Source organism: Camarhynchus parvulus, chromosome 1 (genome assembly GCF_901933205.1).
Source record: "Camarhynchus parvulus chromosome 1, STF_HiC, whole genome shotgun sequence".
Classification (NCBI taxonomy): Eukaryota; Metazoa; Chordata; class Aves; order Passeriformes; family Thraupidae; genus Camarhynchus; species Camarhynchus parvulus.
Genome location: NC_044571.1, coordinates 94,577,465 through 94,596,796, shown reverse-complemented (window position 1 = coordinate 94,596,796; position 19,332 = coordinate 94,577,465). Strand labels below are relative to the sequence as shown.

The 19,332-nt window shown below is 41.8% G+C and overlaps 1 protein-coding gene across 1 annotated transcript in view; it reads right to left on the bottom strand.

Annotated features, from left to right (window-relative positions):
* The window catches only part of DPT (dermatopontin), a 29,047-nt gene extending 11,386 nt beyond the window's left edge, over positions 1-17,661 (bottom strand). The window contains exons 1-2 of the mRNA XM_030954299.1: positions 17,363-17,661; positions 5,508-5,633 (exon numbers count right to left, since the gene is read on the bottom strand). Of these exons, the coding sequence (XP_030810159.1) occupies positions 5,508-5,633; positions 17,363-17,661 (425 nt within the window). The remainder of the gene's footprint in view (positions 1-5,507; positions 5,634-17,362) is intronic.
* Positions 17,662-19,332: the final 1,671 nt, after the last annotated feature.

The window sequence follows — 19,332 nt, the reverse complement described above, 5'->3', positions numbered from 1 at the left end:
TTTAACAACTGACTTCAGAAATAGTTATCATGAGTCCATTATTTACCAATAAGAAGATCAAGTCACACTGGTAGCCTTAATATGTACAACCTGCTGATTAAAGAAATAAATGAGAACTCTGGGTATGCCTTGCTTTCAGATGCCAAGCAGACAAAAGAAATGAGTCTTTTAAAATATGAGAGATAGTCAGTAGTAGAACAGTTTCTGTCTCTATAATTGTGGAATATACTTATTCCCTGATCATAAGTACATGATTTTGGAATATCTTATGCTGTTCACTTCTTGTGCAACTACAATGCTAACAAGATGAATGGCTTCTCTTTAACCTTCATTCCCCTCTTTGTGGCTGAACTCTTCCTCAAACAATGCCACAGCCAAAAGAAAGAGCTGTTTCATTTTAAGAGGAAGACATAAGCTTTAACATTAACTTTCTGACATTTGAGGACAAGGAGTGTCTCCTGACACTCCTTACTTTATGGGCTTACTTTCAGATGTTGTTTACAAGTGCTTCAAGAGTATGTCTTTCCTAAAGGAGAAATTTTGTTCAAGAGCCACAAGCCTGCAAGTTACATTCAATGAACATGGGAATTGTATGCCTCTTCAATCAATTTCAACTCCTCCTCCAGGTGGAAGACAAAGGTCATCTGCTTTAAAATATGCATCCTAAGCTGAAAAGCCAAAGAAGGTCTTAGTAAGCTGTTTACAGAAATTCCAGCAACTGCTCTGAGTATAGATCTCAGATTGCCAAGCTGCCAGGGAACAAGAGATGTCCTGGAGCTCCTCTAGAGATGAGAGGTTCTCTTGTGTGGCCATGTCATGTGTTTTGGGATTGAGCTCAGGCTCCAGGCTCTGAGCCCATAGATTCATACAGACACATCACTGCTGCTGTGTTCCCACTGTGTTGCACTGAAAGCCACACGCCCTTCCAGGGTTGAGGAGCCACAAGGCCGGAGGCTGGCACAGTGGGACCAGAGCTCTTCCAGGCCTGCACGACCTTGTGCAATGCAGGTACGAGCAGCAGCAGAGAGCTCAAGGCAACTTGTGCCTGCTCCTCAAGAAAGATACGTCCAAAATAACTTGGCCAGATTTCCAATGTCGGATCAAATGTGTTTCTCCTAAAATGTCTCTGGAAGATGGTCCTGCCAATTGAACTGCAAGGTTGTATTTGATGGGTAATAGTTAAAAAAAATTTAAAAATCATCAACCTCCCCCAGCAGTTAAATACCTTTTTAAAAATGGAAAAAGAGGAGAGGGGAATTGGGTTGTCCAGAACTGCATGTTTCCATGACATCTCTTCTGAGTTCACCTCCAGGATTTGTACCTCTGCTACTGGTTATCTTTGAGAAACCTGCATAGGATCACATCATTTTCAATATGCCTTGTTTGGCAGGTTGAGTCAGGAAAACAAATAAGTGCTTTAAACCCCATAACTCTTGGAAAATGTAATTGTTGCCTGGACAGTGTCACCATGACAGAGAACAGCCACAGCTCCAGACAGGCCTTCTGGCATTTAAACTGCTCGTTGTTTCAAGAAGGGGAACAGTCATAAACAGTCTGCAGATTTGGGGCTGCTCTGTGACATGTGTTTGCTTTTCAGAGTATGGAGTCAAGCTTTCATTTCCTGGCAAAGAGAAAAATCGGAGCTCTAATGGGACCACTTAGTGACACTGTCTCTGCATCTGTGATAGATTTGCTTCCTTTATGGTGCAAATCAGCACACAGTTTATTTTACTGTGGTAGTATTCTCTAGCCAGGTAAAGTAAAGGGAGTTTTTCTGCCTCCTGTGAGGAATGTTAATTATTTTCAGTATGTTAAAAATGTGCAGAATCCATGACAAGTCTTGGCATAATGAAGAGGGAAACTAAGTACTTGTAAAAAAATTACAAAGCAAGTGCAAAACTATGAGACTGGAAAAGATTAGTAAATTTATTTTCAATATGAGCTTACTGCAGAGGAAAGCTGGGAATTAATGGTGAGAGGACTAGCTGAAACAGAACTACTGGGTTCAAAGAGTAAGAATATAAATGCTAACAAATAAAGTCCTTCTGCATGTATTTGACTTCAGTCATTTTATTAAGCACAGTGAAGGCGAAGTCATGCATGATGATGTTATAAATTTGTATTCCAACAAGTACTAGCAGTTGTCAAAAAACACGGGGATATTCTAGGTGTAAAAAACAGGGCAAATTCTAACAAATTTGTTGCATGGCTCATGCACATAAGAAAAACCTGTCTTTATTCCTTATAGGGTCATCTCACTTCAGGAGGAATGTAGTCCTGAAGCAGAAGAGACAAGAGAAACCATACATAAGGATCAGCTGGTTTACTGCTTTTATATGTACCAGAGAGGCCTGTATGGAGACAAATGGAAGAGGAAGGAATCAAATACTCAAGGTGAGAGCTAATTTGAAACAGTTTTGTCACACCTCAATATTGTCAGTTTTCTTTAAAATGCATTTCTGTCCACATCTGGTTTCATACTTAAGGATACATTACACATTAAAAGTCAAGGCTGCTGAGAAATTCTGCAGTGTGGATTTTCTTTGAATATAGATTTTCCTGTGTAATGATCCACAAAGTACCACCATCATTGCATACTTTCCTGGTATTACTTTTCCAGTAATAGTCATATACTAATGAAGTAGTATGTTTCATGCCTTTGCATGAAAATAAGCCTCTCCAACCAAAAAAGAGGAGTCAGCAGCATGTTGATTGCCAGTTCTCCACAGTTACTTTATTTACAATGAGTTCCTGGAACAGAACAAATACTATTATCGTTTGGGGCAGAAGCTTCAATAAATAATGATACACTATACACACACATCTTCGTTGTGTCTCACATGCATATACAATGTGAGGTCTTACTCATGGTAGCCCAGAACTAATTTGCAGTTTGTTTGGAAAACATATTCTTCCTATCAAGTGCATGTTAACTAGTGCAAGATACAGACCAGAAGCGTGACGTGTGAACAAAGTCTTGTGACAATAACTTGGAAATGCCAATGAAAGTTATGTTGTGAATAAGATCTCCTGAGCTTAGGGGACAGGAAGTTTGGTTTCGGTACACTGAAATTTAATAACTCGGACAAGTCACATCTGTGCTTCATGAGTAAAAGTGAGTCCAAAGTATGGGGTTTCATACTACCCTGGTGAAGTTCATGTTGGCTATGTTACCGTAACAACACTTGCCTAGAGTACTACTACACTGTCTAGGCAGGGAAAGAGAGTAAACCAGAAAAGAAACCATTCCTAGCAGATGATAGAAAAGAGACCGCTGTTCTGGAGGAGAGACTTTATCTGTGTGGTGTGGGTCCTCCAGTAAAAAAGTCCTTCTATGTGGGACTCCAGGATAGCTCTGGTGGAAAAGGACTCCAAACAGGTTCAACCACAGGGTCAGACCAGGCTGCTCAGCTTTTATTTGGTTCAGTCTTGAAAGCCTCCAAGGAGCCTCAATAGGCAATCTATCCTCATAGAAGAAGTAGTTTTCTTTACATCCCACTGAACTGGCAGTCCTGCCCTCAAGCATGTCAGCTGCACCCCCCAGTTTGGCATCATATGCAAACTTGGCCAGCATGTGCTCTGTTGCCTCCTCAAGATCATTGATAGAGATATTAAGCAGGACAGGCACCCAGGCAGGGTATCAACCTTTAACCACTGCCCTCTGAGCCTGTTAAACCATTATATTTTAACCCATCTAGTTGTCTGTCCTTCCAGACCCTAACATCCTAATTTGGATAACTGTATGTGGAAACAGCTTATTTACATACACCTTGCTAACTATAGAGGCAGAATGTTTTTTTAATGAACCCATAATCACAGACTATGCACCAGAAGCTTTTCGCAAGCCAGTGACACAGTTTCCTATTAGCCCCTGACACAGCTTCCTACCAGTTTTACAGCTCTCCCCTCCCAGAAGAATGTGAGTACATGGGATTTCTACCCTCCTTGGAGGGAAAAACGCTTCACCTGCTTTTGAAATGCTGTCTCTTCTGCATGGAACTGCAGGTGAACTACATAAGGCTTTCTTTCTAAGCACAAAAATGGAGTGTTGTCACTGTTGGAAATAAAAGGGCAGTATAGGAGTCTGTATGCTGTATAGGAGCTGAGATGAAAACTAAAGACTCCAGTAACCTCAAACATTTACATTAGGATTTGCCTTACTCTGAATGCCAACTTGCAAAGCAGAGACAAAGCTGTTCCCAGTTGTCAAGACAACATCTGAGGGAAGTAGAACTGTCAACAATAACAAAAAAAGTCAGAGATTTCTGTTGTCTCTCTGAAAATGTATGCAATATTAGAGGAGTACAAGAGATTGGAAGAACTGCTTAAAAGTCTGAGTCTGCCTCAGAGGGAAGAGCCTGGGCAGGTATGTAAATAAACCCCCAGGTAGGGAACATACATAGGCAATGTCTGCTGGAAAGGAGGCAGAAGAATGTTCAGAAGAATGTTCAAAGACTGTTACACAGTTCCTGTAATTTAAAGGCATTAAAAATAATAATAATAAAAACATTTATTTTCCTCCTGGCTGGAAGGAGCCTGAAGGATGAAAAGCAAGGCAGTGCTGTTGTGTTTGGCCAGTAGCCAGCCAGCCAAGTAAGACCAACAGGAACATAAACAGTTTGTATGCATCTCAATGGGAAGCCTCCTTCAAAACTGAGGTGTGGAAAAAGGGTTCAAGCACAAGTTTACTTTTTGCTCCTTCTTGTTTTTTGGTTTTTTTTTTCTTAAATGTAGGCAGGTTATTCTTTGTGTCACTGGAAATAGTTTAATTTTAGCTGAATGTAACCCTGGAGCATAAAATGATGGCTTCTCTGGAACCAGAATGGACAGGAGAAATATAAGCTGCCTCTACAAAATCTGCTGCTGTCTTTGGCTTTAATTTAGAGAAACCACACCTGCGGTGCATCTTAGAGAAACTGGGAAGCTTGGGATTCGCAGCTCATTTTTTCACAGTCTCCATTAAGTCACCAGCACTATTTGTGATACTCTGCTGAGACATGTTTTTCTTCTGGTTTTATGATCAGTAGCTCATTTTTACTTTGATCTTTAAACAGTTTTGAGAGAGAAAGCATAGTCATATGCACTACTAATATTTTTTCTGAGGTAAGTGGTAAAAGTTCAGTCTTGTAAGTCATTGTTGCACAAATGTGTAGCACAGAGATGCTCCTACTCCAGTAAATGTGCTGGATTTATAGTAGGAAAATATCACTCCACTTTGGAGACTTCTGTCATGGTTTCCAGCACAGCTAGGCTGATGCTGATCCCTAGACCTGTTCACTGAGGGCCAGCTACTGCGCTGTGCTGTTCAGTGTAACTGCACCCTTATTCTTACCCTTAGCCTTGGATCCTTAAGAATCCTGTGGCAGACTGGAAATAACATGCTTAGCTCCATAAAACACAGTTAACTCTTTTTCAGACAAGGTTTCTGACAGGTCAAGCAGCCAAAGGCATTGACAGGGATTGTTGGGAGAAAGAAGATCACAGGTTTGGTGTCTGCTTGAACTCACCAGCAGGAATAAGGGCACCTCCGGCTATAGCGGCAGCAGTAAAATTGCCATTCACGGTCCAGCACCGATGGAAAATACTGACTCTGGAAACCAGCCACCAGCCCATTGTTTGAGCAGGTTTGATACCTAATAATGAGGGTAAAGAGGAGAACACACAAGGAAAACGTGATATTAGATTCCTTGATAGTTTCAAGCATTTCTCAAAACAGCATTAGCATTTTTGACATAGAGTGCAAGTTGAGGGTTTGACTTTGTGCTGAGAAGCACTGTTTGCACTTGCTGTGTACAGAGTAACAATTTTCTATAAGAAAGTAGCAGTAGTTAACCAATGTCTTAACATTTATGTTGCACTTAAAACTATTTAATCAGGCTAAAGTATTTAATCATTCTAATATGCTAACCTGGAAAGAAGATTGTTCTGGGGTTATTATTCTCAACTGTTTACAAATCATAAGACTGACTTCAAAATAGTCCATTAATATTTTTGTCTATGACTGTTGGTATTTGAGGATTTGGGCTTTATTGAACTAATCTTTTCAACTACTTCTCTACCACAATAAAAATTTTTAAAAAGCTTGAGAAGCCATTTTTTAAAAGAAGTTCATTAACTTTTTTAATTGCTTGCTTTCACAACTATGTGTCTCTAGGAGAAGGGATGCTTTATTAAAAGCATTTAAGCTTATGATGAAATCATTATTTTGATAGCAATCACATAAGGAAAACTGTGATTCAGATATTATGTAATTTTAAAAGTCACATAAAGTTTATGACTGGATTTTCAAAAGAAAAATCTGCTGCTTCATGTTTTCTGTGTGCTCGATAATTCTATCACACCTGTGAATCACTGTCGCCAGGCAGAATAGACATGGTCTCAAAGCATGCATGCCTCTGTCTGCACACCCTTCAACACTTCAACACTGATACCCAAAGTAATTCAAGTGGTAATCAGTTTGAATAGCTTGCTTCTTGGAGACTAAAGACAAGGAGCCTATGAAAACAGACATGTCATTGGTTCAGCTATCCGGTGCTCATTCTCTCAAACACCCTCCTGGCCTCACTGTTTCCCTATCCTGAAAATTATAGGAATGCTATTTCTTCCATCACTTCTCCTTTTCTTTCTTTTCCTTTCATCAAGGAAAACCTGTAGCAAACTTTATCTGTGATTTAATAAAATCAATTACAATGATCTATCTGAAAGACACTTTCAGAAGTAACTGTATGTGTAACAATTACCAAAAATCTCCCTTAGTTTCATTCAATGACGTCATAATTTATTCTAAAGACCGGAAGTATCCAGAAGGGAACACACATCATCTAGCAGAGTTTGGTGTTTGGAAAGTCATTCACTTGTGCACAGGGGTGTTAGTGCTTGCAAAGACAGCGTGAGGCTGAAGTATGCAAAAGCTGAAAAACTGATCAATTTTGACCTGTGCAGTGATGAATTTCCCTGCCTAGTTTTCAGTGTCCATTTTTGAACCGAAGAGTCTCTTCTCTGTCTCTTCCCCTTCGTTCTGTTGTTCACACAAGAGTATTTATATTTGTTTGTGTCCCTGTATCTCCCAAGCTGATGGGGCCACAGTACTGGTTGTGCTTTGTGAGACTCCTTCAAGGACCTTCAGAGTTCAGTCGTGATGGGGACTCTGAGTTGCCATGGTATCACACCAAGTATGGCAGTCTGGCTTTCACTCAGAGGATTTCAGCAGGGCTTTGATAGGAAGTTGTTCTGATTTTTGGCTCATATGCCATAGGAGCATATGGCTAAGACTCTGAGTAAACGTATTGGATAGCTGCAGATGATTGGTGTTATCCTGATGGAAGAATGGTTGATACACAGCAGTATAGGGATTGGTTCTACCTGTTGCAAGATGAGCATTAAACTGTGTAAAATAGCAACAAATTTGTGCCTCATCTTCCATCTCTCTCCCTTCCTATCTGCATTTGCACTGCTCAAGTCCTCATGCCCCTGGGAGATTTTCTAGCTCTTTTGTATAGGTGCAATGTTGGGAGCACTTTATTTCTCCATTTCCTTGGCATTTCCTCTCAGAAGCTCAACACTGCCCTGCAACTTCCCATCCTCAATGATCAGATCAACGTCTGATATTCCTGCTCACTTGTCTTTGTGGGAGGTTCTTCCTTCTTTTCTCTTCCTACCTGTTGACATTCAGTCTGGGAAGTTCTGTCCTCTTTGCCTTTGTCCTATTACAGTTTTTATTTTCCTGACATGTTATATGTTATAAGTAGAAAAAGCTGCCAATTTTTTAAAAGGTTGCGGAGTGAACAGGTTCGACCAGTCGCTGCTAGGGTGGAGTTCTAACTGTTTGTTATTGTAATCACCAGTCGTTTTCGTTAACTACTCCTTTTGTATCAGTACCGCCCTGCCTAAAGCCAGGTTGATGGCCCTTCGCGGACAGTGCAAGAGACATCGGAGTACATGCAGATAACATCAGACCCAGAATGCAACCAGAGAGGACCCCCACCAAACTTACCAAAAGACCCCCAAAACAACGAGCCAACACAGAATTAAGAGATCAAAGTGATGTCTGGACGTGAGGAACAAAGTATAGAGCCTGCAGGGACGCTGAGACCTCTTTGTTGCCCCTTGCCCTAGATACGGAAGGACCCCGGCTAGAGGCAAGACTCTGGGAGGCAAACCTGCAAGATGGAACACTGGATTTACCCCCACTGCTCTCGTGAGGACGGGACCCCCAGCTCTGCTCCCTAGAGGACAAAACTGCACTTTTCTCCTTCTCCGAGTCATTCCTGGGAGCGACGACAGTGAGACTGCGGACCCATCGAGCCTCCCAACCTTGATCTGATCACTTTTAATAAAGGCATTAAAAAGAGAAAAGACCGCCTGCCCTATTTCATTACAGATGGATAATAAGATAACTGGCTTTCGTAATCAAAAGATAACTATTGTGTGAATATTAAGAAAAGCTTTAGTGATGTATAGTTATGTAATTGTAGTTTAGATGTCCTCTGTTCTCCCCATGGTTCCCTTTCCCCCGCCCCTGTGTTGTGACCATCAGACACCCAGGGGTGTCTAGGACACAAGCCGCGTGCACGGGGCAGCTGGGAATGGAAAAGCTCAGGGGGTCGCTTAGGGGGTGTGGCATGGCAACAGCTGACCTCCAATCAAGTTACAAGAAAGCGGTCTCCACTGTTAAATGGCAAAGAAGAGCTGACTGACAGACTTTGGGAGGGGCCAGACCTGGCTGATGCAACCCCCAGGGGTATAAAACACTGAGCATCCATCTTGAAGATGACCCGGCCGTGTGGTATCTATGGTGGCAGTTCCCAGTGCTGGGAATTTTTCCTTATGTAGTCCTTTTGTTCTATTTTTGATAAGGTTTAATAAACCTTTTTAAATTTTCAAAGTGAGCCGTTGTTTCTCACAGGACACATTATTTTCTACTAATACAGTTTGGTTGTGATGGAAAGATTCATTTTGAAAGAGATGTCGCTCATGGACACTTCTCTCTATAGTGAATTGAGAAACAAACCTAGCTAGCAAAACACTCCTATGTTTACATGCACTCATATTTGAGTACCAGATTTTAGGAATTGTGGTTATTTTTTATTCTGATTCTATCTTCTCATGATAAGTTTGATTAAAAAATATCATTGGTGTTGCCTTAAAAATTAGTTTCTTAGATGGAAAGTGTACCTGGACATAAGTAATGTTTTATAATTAAATTGCATTTTTGTTTTAATGTAATTCAAAGTAAAATTTGAAATACATATTAAAGGCCATGTTCAATTTTCTCTCTTTGCTGCTGTCTCATACACAAGGTCCTGTACTCTTTTATTCAAGCTCAGTATTTGGTTTAGCAAAAAGAAAGATAATAGTGATGTTGAAGTACTCTTCTTCAGCTTTGAGATAATGTAAGATTATTTGCTGTAATCTTTCTAGTTTTCAAGTAAAATCCAGAAACTCCTTCAAAAATGAAGAGATGCTCTCAGAACTTGGAGTGCTTATTTGTGAGGTCATATAAAATATTTCCTTCCCTTTCTTTTTCCCGGCTGGCCACTTTCCTACAAGCAGAAATTAATTCTTCAAGGGAAACAAACAACCCTCCTCACACGCCTTTTCCATCAGTTGCTCTATGCTCTAATCTGAAACAACACTTAATATATCAGATTTTTTTCCTTTTCTGTTGGATTCACTACTCTTGAATCACAGCAAATCCTAAAGTAAGTAGGGTGAGTAAAAACTAGTAAGTACGGTGAGTAAAAACTAGATTCAGGAACTTGGATTTATAGCCAAGTCAAAACAATTTTTTTTTCACAAGACCCACTCTTTAGCACTTTTACTATAAAGGGTAGTTGAGTATTCAGAATTAATGTTACCAGGTTCTCCTCCTGAAATCCTGACATTGCTAAGAAGAGAGGAAAATGCCTCTTACAAAGTGAATGCAGAAGAACGTGAGAAACTGGCTGGGACTGTGTGGGATTAAACTTGGCAGTGGATAGGTTTTCTTTTTCTAGTTGGCTCAAGTTGCCAAGCGTGAAGAGTTGTCTTTTGGATTTGGTACTGGGAGAAGAGGAGGCAAGCTGGTTGGTGGGGGGGAGTGAGAAGATTGGTGGTGAAGATCAGGTGCTCTTGGATGGGAAGTTGCCCTTGCCTTGGGTACAGGTATGGGAAATGAAAGTCTTATTCTGGGAGGACTTCTGTGTAGTAACAGGGATGTGGTATCTGAGACTTTCCTGGCCTGCTGTGATTCCTGTGAAAAACCTCTCCTCTGCCAAATATTCTTCTGAACTGGTTAATGACTGTTGTACAGCTGAGCTCTGTCATGGCATGCAATCAAAGCATGAATCCATGTTACAGATTTAGTTCAGGTCAGAACTGCTTTTGCTCTTCACTAGTAAGCTTTCATCTGTGAGACCAAAAAAAGAGCTGGGGTGAAACAAACAACCACCCAAAATGCATATGTGAATTTTTGATCCGTGCATGACCTGTTTCACCCTATAGTTCCTCTTAAATTGTGCCACATTATTTGTGAACATCAGTAATAACCTCGGCAGCCAAGAGTGTTCCTCATTGGCTCAACAGGTGTCTGCCAGACTGAATACAAACATTGCTTACAACAATAGAATTGTTTTGAGCAATGGAATCAGTTTTGGTGACACTTCAGACTTATGCCTGCACCTTAATTTTGCTCTTTGCTAAGTAAAGCCCCAGAGTGTTGTGCCGCACCTAATACTGGTGCTGTGTGGGAAACTTCCCTCTGAGGCCCCCTGTTCCTCAGCTACATCAGTACCGTGTTATCTTGAGGATGAGAACCCAAAGAGGAAGCCTGTTCATTACAAATCTGCTCAGGGAAGCCCAAGTTAAGCTGCAGGAAGTAGTGCTGTTAGAGAATGCACTGAATTCCTGCTGCACTGACTGGGATTATGCTCCCTGAAGCTCTCTAGAGCCATGCAGAGGCTGACACACCACTCAGTAGGCACCAGGTCGTGCTGCATTGAGGGTGATTTGTTTCTAATAACAGGGTAACATGAGAGTGTCATTTCATGTCCCTGTGGAGGAGAGGCCCTACACTGCTCTCCTGAGTTATGTTTGTGGTATGTCCTCCCTCTGCGTAATTGGATTAATTGTGTGATAAGAACTAATTCAATGTCCGTTACAGGTGAATGGGCAGACATAAGAGGTTGAGGGCAAGCTCAGGACACTTGCAACTCTGGCACCCAGACAGAGGCAACAACTTTTATGTGTTTGATTAGGCCACGTCAGTCTCCAAAAGCCAATTTTTCAAGGAGTGTTCCCTATCTGTTGTGGGGTGCTGAGACATGTTGTTATGCCACATGCCAAAGGCAGCCTCTGTAATAATTACCTTCAGCAATATTTTTTTTCATTCAGGGGGCATTTATGCTTACTATTACTATACTTACTATTTTCTCCCTGACCAAGGGAAGGCTGTTGCAGTGTGATGTATTTAATTCCAATAGAAGGCAAGGCCCTTTTCACCCTGGTGATTTCTTCTTGACAGTAGCTGACAAGGCCTCCTTTTCTACAGAAACATTCCTCTTCTCCTCAGATGCTCTCTCTGGACTCAGTCCATTGCAGCTGTGCTAAATGGACTTGTAGCGCTAGTCCTTTAACATAAACTTAGGGCTCTGAAGAAAATGAACTTGCTTGTGTAGATAGCACAAATGGAAACATTTTCAAAGAGCAGCTGGATTATTGGGTTTGGGTAATATAATACAGCCTCAGATCTGAAATTGGGGACTGGCTGGAGATTGGGAACAAAAATAGTTCCTACTGATATACCAAGGTGTGCTGCCAGAACCTGAACAGGAGGATCCTTTGCTCAGTAGTCTGTCTTTGCACCTAGTTTCTGGGCAAAGGAGAGAGAGAAAGGGAGTGGAGAGGGAGAATCTATATATCTGTTTTTTCCAAGTCCCATCTAAACACTTTCTCAGATGTCTAAACAAGGAAAAGAGGCAATAAACGTGGAGTAAATAGCTCTTGGCTGGAAATCCTTCTCCTTTTTGCTTTACAGCTAACTGGGAGTATAATGAGAATATGGCATGGTTTCATCTGTATCATGTGGTGTAAAGCAAACTTATTTTACCGGAAGGAAGAGCTGTTTGTCTTCACTTGCAAGCTTTTGTTCCTTTGTTGAACCCTGTCTTTTGGTATGATAGTTTTCGGCAAGAAAAATAGCTTTTATTAAAACCCTTGTTCAGAGACTTGTCTGTAGAGACAACTCTAGTATTCAACAAAGCAGTGAAGAACAGTCTCACCCTCAATCATTCAGACCTTAGGTGGTGAAATACTTAAACAAGGTCAAAATATCTACAGTACAAATGGAGATAAGAACATAAAATTTGTGCACCCTGAAAAGATAGGATTCTTTGAGAAGCTGCAGCATAAAAATTAGAAGGAGTAGAAAGACTCGAGGACTTCTGCAGCAGAAAGACTGCAGAATCAGGGCATGCTCTGGAGACTTTTCCCTACTCCAGACATGAGGATTTCCAAATTATCCAGGAACTGGTTCTTGCTCCCAGTTGCTGTCTCTCTTTTGAATATCATCTTGGTTAGCAGATAGTTAACCTTACTCTGAAGAAGTAAGGTGTTGAAACTGATTCAACAAATTCTTTGCACATGTACTTAACTTTAAAAATATTCACAGATTAATGAGGCTGAGAAGGCATTCCTGATCATCTGATCCAATCTATTGCCACAATTTCCCCTTTGAGTCTTCTAACAGGTTCACAGGCTTATGTCCTTTCAGCAAAGCACAAATGCACATAATCTCTTCAGAAGTGCATGAATATATATGATTAACTTCAGGAATGCATTTATGCAGTGAAGCACTGTAGTTAGATATATTCTGAAATGCCACTAGGTAATTCTAGGTAGTGGTTAGAAGGGATTGGTCTTCATGAGTCTGCTTGTGAAAGAGATGGGGTGCCCCAGAGAGTAGTTTTTAGAGTACCTGTTCTCTCCATTGACCCTGGAAGGAGGCAAAGGCCATAAACTAAGCATTATCTGGCATTAGATGCCTAATGTCGATCTGTGTCATTGTCCTCTTTCTGTTGGATAGTTTTTTCATATCTGAAAGATTGTAAGTTTTATGGTTTGACTATCTAAATCTGTATAATCCCTAGTGTTAGTGAACAAAGTAAATTTACCAGGAAGCTCTGCCAGTGGTTCCCTCTTGTCCCAACTTTCTTAATCTCTATGGTCCCACCAACCATTTCTGTCATTTTGTCCCAAATACTGAAGGCCAAAGAAAATAATGAGTTGGAAACTCTTTCTTCTCTTTTAAATTCCCTCTTCATTTTCTCTCCTAAGCTTGTTTTTGTTTACTGTCTTTTCTAAAGAAACCTCTCTTGAGTTTGTCGCTACTGTGCAGCTTTGCAGCAGTCAGGAATGGTAATTTGAAAATCACCATTTGAAATTTGAAATGCCATAAGCATAATATGTCAAAGGTTTTTTTTTTTGTGTGTGTTTCTGCCAGACTAGATTTCCTGACTAGGGTTCTGGCTGAGAAACCAGAGGTAACTCAGAGAAGAGCTGCAGGTATGATCAGTGTTTGCTTAGGACTGTTGAAATACAAAACCTCCAGAGGAGAACTAGAAGAATGGAGACATGTTCAGCCTGAAAGCAAAAGCATGGATGAAGGTGTGTGGGTGAGGGAAAGGCATAGCTGCTACCTATTATTAAGTAAAAAGGATTTTACAAAAGATTCAGCAAGCTTGTTCTCATTGCTCAGCGAAGGTAGGGAAAAGAATAAAAAGCCTCAATTGCAGCAGAGTAGCAGCCTTTGACACTGGCTCCCACAGCATACTCCTGAAAAAGCTGGCAGCCCACAGCTTGGACAGGTGGTGGTGTTCACCATCCCTGGAAGTGTATAAGGACAGACCAGATGTGACACTCAGTTGACCTGGTAGTGTTCAGTCATAGGCTGGACTCAATGATTTCAAGTCTTTTCACACCTAATTGATTCTGCAAAATTTTAGCAAAAACTTGTCAGACATGTAGTTACTGGTGGTACAAGCAGTTGAGCATCACTGGATGTAGTGTGCAAGGTGAGACAAAATACTCTGTGAGACAGAGCTGAAGAAGGAATATTTTAGTCCATCCTACAAGGACGGGAAAATGTACTAGCAAGTCCAGCAGGGTGCTGTGTTAGCTGACCTGAGAATGACATATTGCTCACCAACAGATTGGTTTGTTGGGAGATCAGCAGGGAAGAGAGTTGGCCAGACAGGAGCCACTGGTACAGATGGTGACTCATATTTGGGGTCCCACTCAATTATTGCATGAATCTTTTTAGAATTGGGGATGGCTCCAAATAGCACTGAGGTGGATGGCGAAAAGAGAGAGAAGAGGGGCACCTATAAAAAGTAAGAATGCCAAGAGAGAAGGCAGGATTCTCAAAGGTTCCCCAGGATATATCTGTGCCATCACATTAATCTGAGGCTACACTGGCCTACACTTTCACTCCAGTCACTGGGCTCTTGGGCAGCAGTGTTGGCATTACCAGGGATGTGCTTGCATGCTGCAAGCCTCTCTCCATAAAGCACTTTTGATAGAACTAGCTCAGCCCTGGGGGTGGAAAAGTGAAAACTGCAGAATCCAACCAGCATTTATGGAAATGGCCCAAGTAACTAGGAGCACAAGTTCACCTTTGCAAAATGGGGGGGGAAGGGGGGGGAGGGTGGGAGGGAGGGAGGGAGGAATGGAGGGAGGGACGGAAGGAAAGGAAGGAAGGAAGGAAAGGAAGGAAAGGAAGGAAAGGAAGGAAAGGAAGGAAAGGAAGGAAAGGAAGGAAAGGAAGGAAAGGAAGGAGGAAGGAAGGAAGGAAGGAAGGAAGGAAGGAAGGAAGGAAGGAAGGAAGGAAGGAAGGAAGGAAGGAAGGAAGGAAGGAAGGAAGGAAGGAAGGAAGGAAGGAAGGAAGGAAGGAAGGAAGGAAGGAAGGAAGGAAGGAAGGAAGGAAGGAAGGAAGGAAGGAAGGAAGGAAGGAAGGAAGGAAGGAAGGAAGGAAGGAAGGAAGGAAGGAAGGAAGGAAGGAAGGAAGGAAGGAAGGAAGGAAGGAAGGAAGGAAGGAAAGAAGGAAGGAAGGAAGGAAGGGAAGGAGGGAAGGAAGGGAAGGAAGGAAGGAAGGGAAGGAAGGAAGGGAGGAAGGAAGGGGAAGGAGGAGGAAGGAAGGAAGGAAGGAAGGAAGGAAGGAAGGAAGGAAGGAAGGAAGGAAGGAAGGAAGGAAGGAAGGAAGGAAGGAAGGAAGGAAGGAAGGAAGGAAGGAAGGAAGGAAGGAAGGAAGGAAGGAAGGAAGGAAGGAAGGAAGGAAGGAAGGAAAGAAGGAAGGAAAGGAAGGAAGGAAGGGAAGGAAGGAAGGAAAGAAGGAAGGAAAGGAAGGAAGGAAGGGAAGGAAGGGAAGGAAGGGAAGGAAGGGAAGGAAGGGAAGGAAGGAAGGAAGGGAAGGGAGGAAGGGAAGGGAGGAAGGGAAGGGAGGAAGGAAGGAGGAAGGAAGGAAGGAAGGAAGGAAGGAAGGAAGGAAGGAAGGAAGGAAGGAAGGAAGGAAGGAAGGAAGGAAGGAAGGAAGGAAGGAAGGAAGGAAGGAAGGAAGGAAGGAAGGAAGGAAGGAAGGAAGGAAGGAAGGAAGGAAGGAAGGAAGGAAGGAAGGAAGGAAGGAAGGAAGGAAGGAAGGAAGGAAGGAAGGAAGGAAGGAAGGAAGGAAGGAAGGAAGGAAGGAAGGAAGGAAGGAAGGAAGGAAGGAAGGAAGGAAGGTTGATCTATGCAGAGTAGACAGAGAGATGTAAGGATGTTGGACTGGAAAGGTATGCTAGTGAAGAATTACTAAAATAACTCCAAAAACTAGTAAAGGTAGAGAAACTGAGATAAACAATTAAAAAGAGGTTGAAAAAGAAATACATTTGGAGAAAATAAACGGTTTGCTGTAGGGAAAAAAGTAGGTGACAAAGAGGACAAAGTGAAAAGATTTTTTTAAGAGGTGAAGGAAGCAAGATTCAGATAATACGCTGTGGACATAATCATGCTGAGCATACAGAGCACAGTGATGAATGGATACATAGCAGAAGAAAATGTTCTGTATAGACTTAAACACTATCCTGTTTGTGAGAAATGAACTTGAGCACTTGCTGCCACAGAGTTTTAGAAAGTGAAAAAATAAGTTTATTTTGAACAAAAAAGAAATGTCTAATTCAAAATTATTATGCAATACATAGAAATTGCATCAGTATATTAAAAATGAAGAAGTTGTCCAGGATTATCACAATGTGTTGTTTCTGCCTGTTTTGCAGCTCTCCCCCTTTTTTCAATTCTTATTCCAAAGTTAAACGTAGGGTCAATTGTTTTTTCCCTTGGCAATTGCATCAGCCATAGGCATGTGTCACATGGTAAATGAAAGCGTATGATTAATTCAGAACAAAATTTTGAATCATTTAAAAAGCAGAAACTTCACATTTCATTACTAACCTATTCCCATATTAAAAAAATCAAAAATCACATTGCAATTTCTGGGACAAAACCATTTCAAGTATTTGAAAATACTCATTCCTGCATGCATTTCATTCTGTCCAAAGAATATTTCAATCCCAGAGCTGTCCAATACTCTGTTTCCCATTTCATTAAAAACCCCAGAAAATAATTAAATACTGGGTATTCTGCCCAAATACAAAATGCTATACATATTTCCAGAAATTATTGTCTCCACATAATGTGATCACATTTGCCTCCAAGGCTGATGGAAAATGTAACATCTAGCTAAGCAAACTGATGGTATTAGGGAATTAACATGATCTTCTGCTATCACCATGCAGATATATGTGCCACCATCATCACTTTTTAGTGTGGATTTTTGGCTCCTATAATAACAGCACAACTAGAAAACAGCATTTGTTTATGCTTAAGCCAAAAAGTTTAGCAACAAAGACACAAAGCAAAGAGCCAGTGCAATACAGAGATTATTTTTCCTAGTGATCAGAGTGTGAGGATGAAGTGAGGAGTTTTGCAATTTGTTTCCCAGTTTAGTTACTCATTCAATGTGACTTTTCAAGAGGGACTTTATGCTCTCCTCACCGTAGGTGCTTGCCTCATCTTCCTCATCATTGAAACAATAGCAACACCAAACCACTTCACAGCTGAGGTTGTGAGTGACCAAAGGACACTGACACCCTCCAGCAAGAAACTGCCACAGAGAAGACAAATGTGATGTTGACCAGCTCTAATGGATTGAGATTAAAGAGTCTTAAGGCAGCAAAACCTGTTGGTTATCATGGCATTCATATGCATTTGCATTGCTCTGACCAAAGTATTAGGACCCACATTCCACAGGGGTTATCAGGGCTGTGCCCTTCAGGGATGGCTGGGGTTATCCTACCATTCAGTTCCCGCCCTGTTGATCTCTTCCCACCAGCACTCTGTCGGCTCACCGAGGCTCTGGGATGCTGGCATGCAGGCATAGTTCCACAGTCTGTCAGAGCCTTCCTTCTTGCTGAAGACACTTCTAACGGCCACGATCACCTGCCCATGCGGGCACTGAAAGTTGAAACCTTGCCGGTACACATTGACCCATTCATCATTATCTCCGTAATTATAGGGACCGTAATAATAGTCACTGTACTGGCCCCATGCCAGAGTCACCAGAGGCAGGAACACACAGAGAAGGAAAATGTCCATCCTGAAGATGTTCCTGGCTTAGAAGTGCCCCTCCAGTTTGTGGGGCTGGCCCTTTTATATTGCCTCTAACATTTGGCTTCCAGATGTTATGTTTCCAGATCCAAGTGCAGTGTGTCATTGCTTAGCAAATCTCTAAACTACAGAGATGTCCAATTACTTTTAAGGTGGAATTCTGCAAGTACAGTAAGACTTCAGTCCCTAAGAGCAGGGTCTTCCCACCACCACAAACCATCTGTGATCCTTCACTGCCGAGCTACTGTGCACAGCAAGCTACATGTCATAGTACAACTGTCACAGACATGCCACTTTCATCCTCCAGACAGCGGTTAAGTTTGGAAACTACTGTATTTGAAATGAAAGCTCTATTTGAAGTTGCCATTTTCCATCATTTCCAACATGCAATCAAATGTGATCCTCTGTGTGTGTGGCCATCATCCTTTTCCTAAATGTGTGTGTCATGATTCTGCCAGTGCCTAGAACGAAGAGAATTGGGCAAGGTTAGGGAATTCACTGCTCCTTTTGAAAAAATTCCTTTGGAAATTTTGAGCAGGTTTGGTTGGAGGCAAGGTGGAGCCCAAATGACTTCAGACTCTGTCTTGGCATGGGAACAGCCCACCCTGAGAAGTAGGGCATTGGCTTCCTCCAAGCAGAACTGATTTTGCTATGACTCTATGTGAGCTCTGTGAAACTGTGGACTCAGCAGATATTTTAATTTGAGGATAAAGCACATAAGCAAGTTACAATGAGAAAAACTTCATGCGGGACCAGAGCCTACTGAAATCTTTGAGCAAGGGCCTTGAAGCCACCTTGATTTTATCATGGGCTAGGAACACAAGGCTGCTGCTGAGGAACTGCTGTGTTGCAAATTCAAAACCAGACTAGCCACTTGGAAAGTGTTTATATGCAACATCCTCAGGCAATTTCTTTACCAGGAACCCACTCTTTTCGGGGAAGTCTTGAATGGTGTGCTTTACTTAACTGCGTACTTGACACATAGAAAACTCTGGGACTTGAGCATGTTTTAATAAGACAGTCCATGCCTGTGTTGCCTCTGCTGTGTTACTAGTAAAATGTATAACCCTTGCAACAGTTCCAGATTCAGATTCTGTCTCTTTTAGTGAAATCCAAAGACCTTTCTTGCAGCAAGGTTCTTCTCAAATCTTTTTACTACCTCTCTTCCACATTTGGACCATGCACAGAAAAAAGGGAAAGAAACAAAGAAGTTTATGAGCTTTTATTCTGTTGCTGGTACTGACAGAAAGACCTGTGATAGTAACTGGACTTGTTCCTCTCTAGGCATCTCCAAATCCATCCTGCCTGGTCATTTTTTTGCAGGACTATAAGCATCCCAAGAGGCAGGTGCATTTACTAACAAACCTCAGGTCTCAAAACTGCCTCCAGTCTCATCAGCCAGATGCTTTTGTGCCTTTAGCTAATAGCTTTTCTAGCTTTTCTTGTAGCAGATCCTTGTTGACCAAAACTGTAGGTGGTGGTTGGCTCTTTTCCTGAGCAGTGCAGCAACATCTCAGTTGTCTGTGCTTACAGCCAGTGCAGATCCACATGCACAAGGCATGGTGAGAGCTGCTGGTGTGGCTCAGTGCCTCACTTCCAGCTGCAGCATCCCCAGATGTGTGGGGAAGGGGACTATGGAGACAGCAGAGAAGAGCTCTT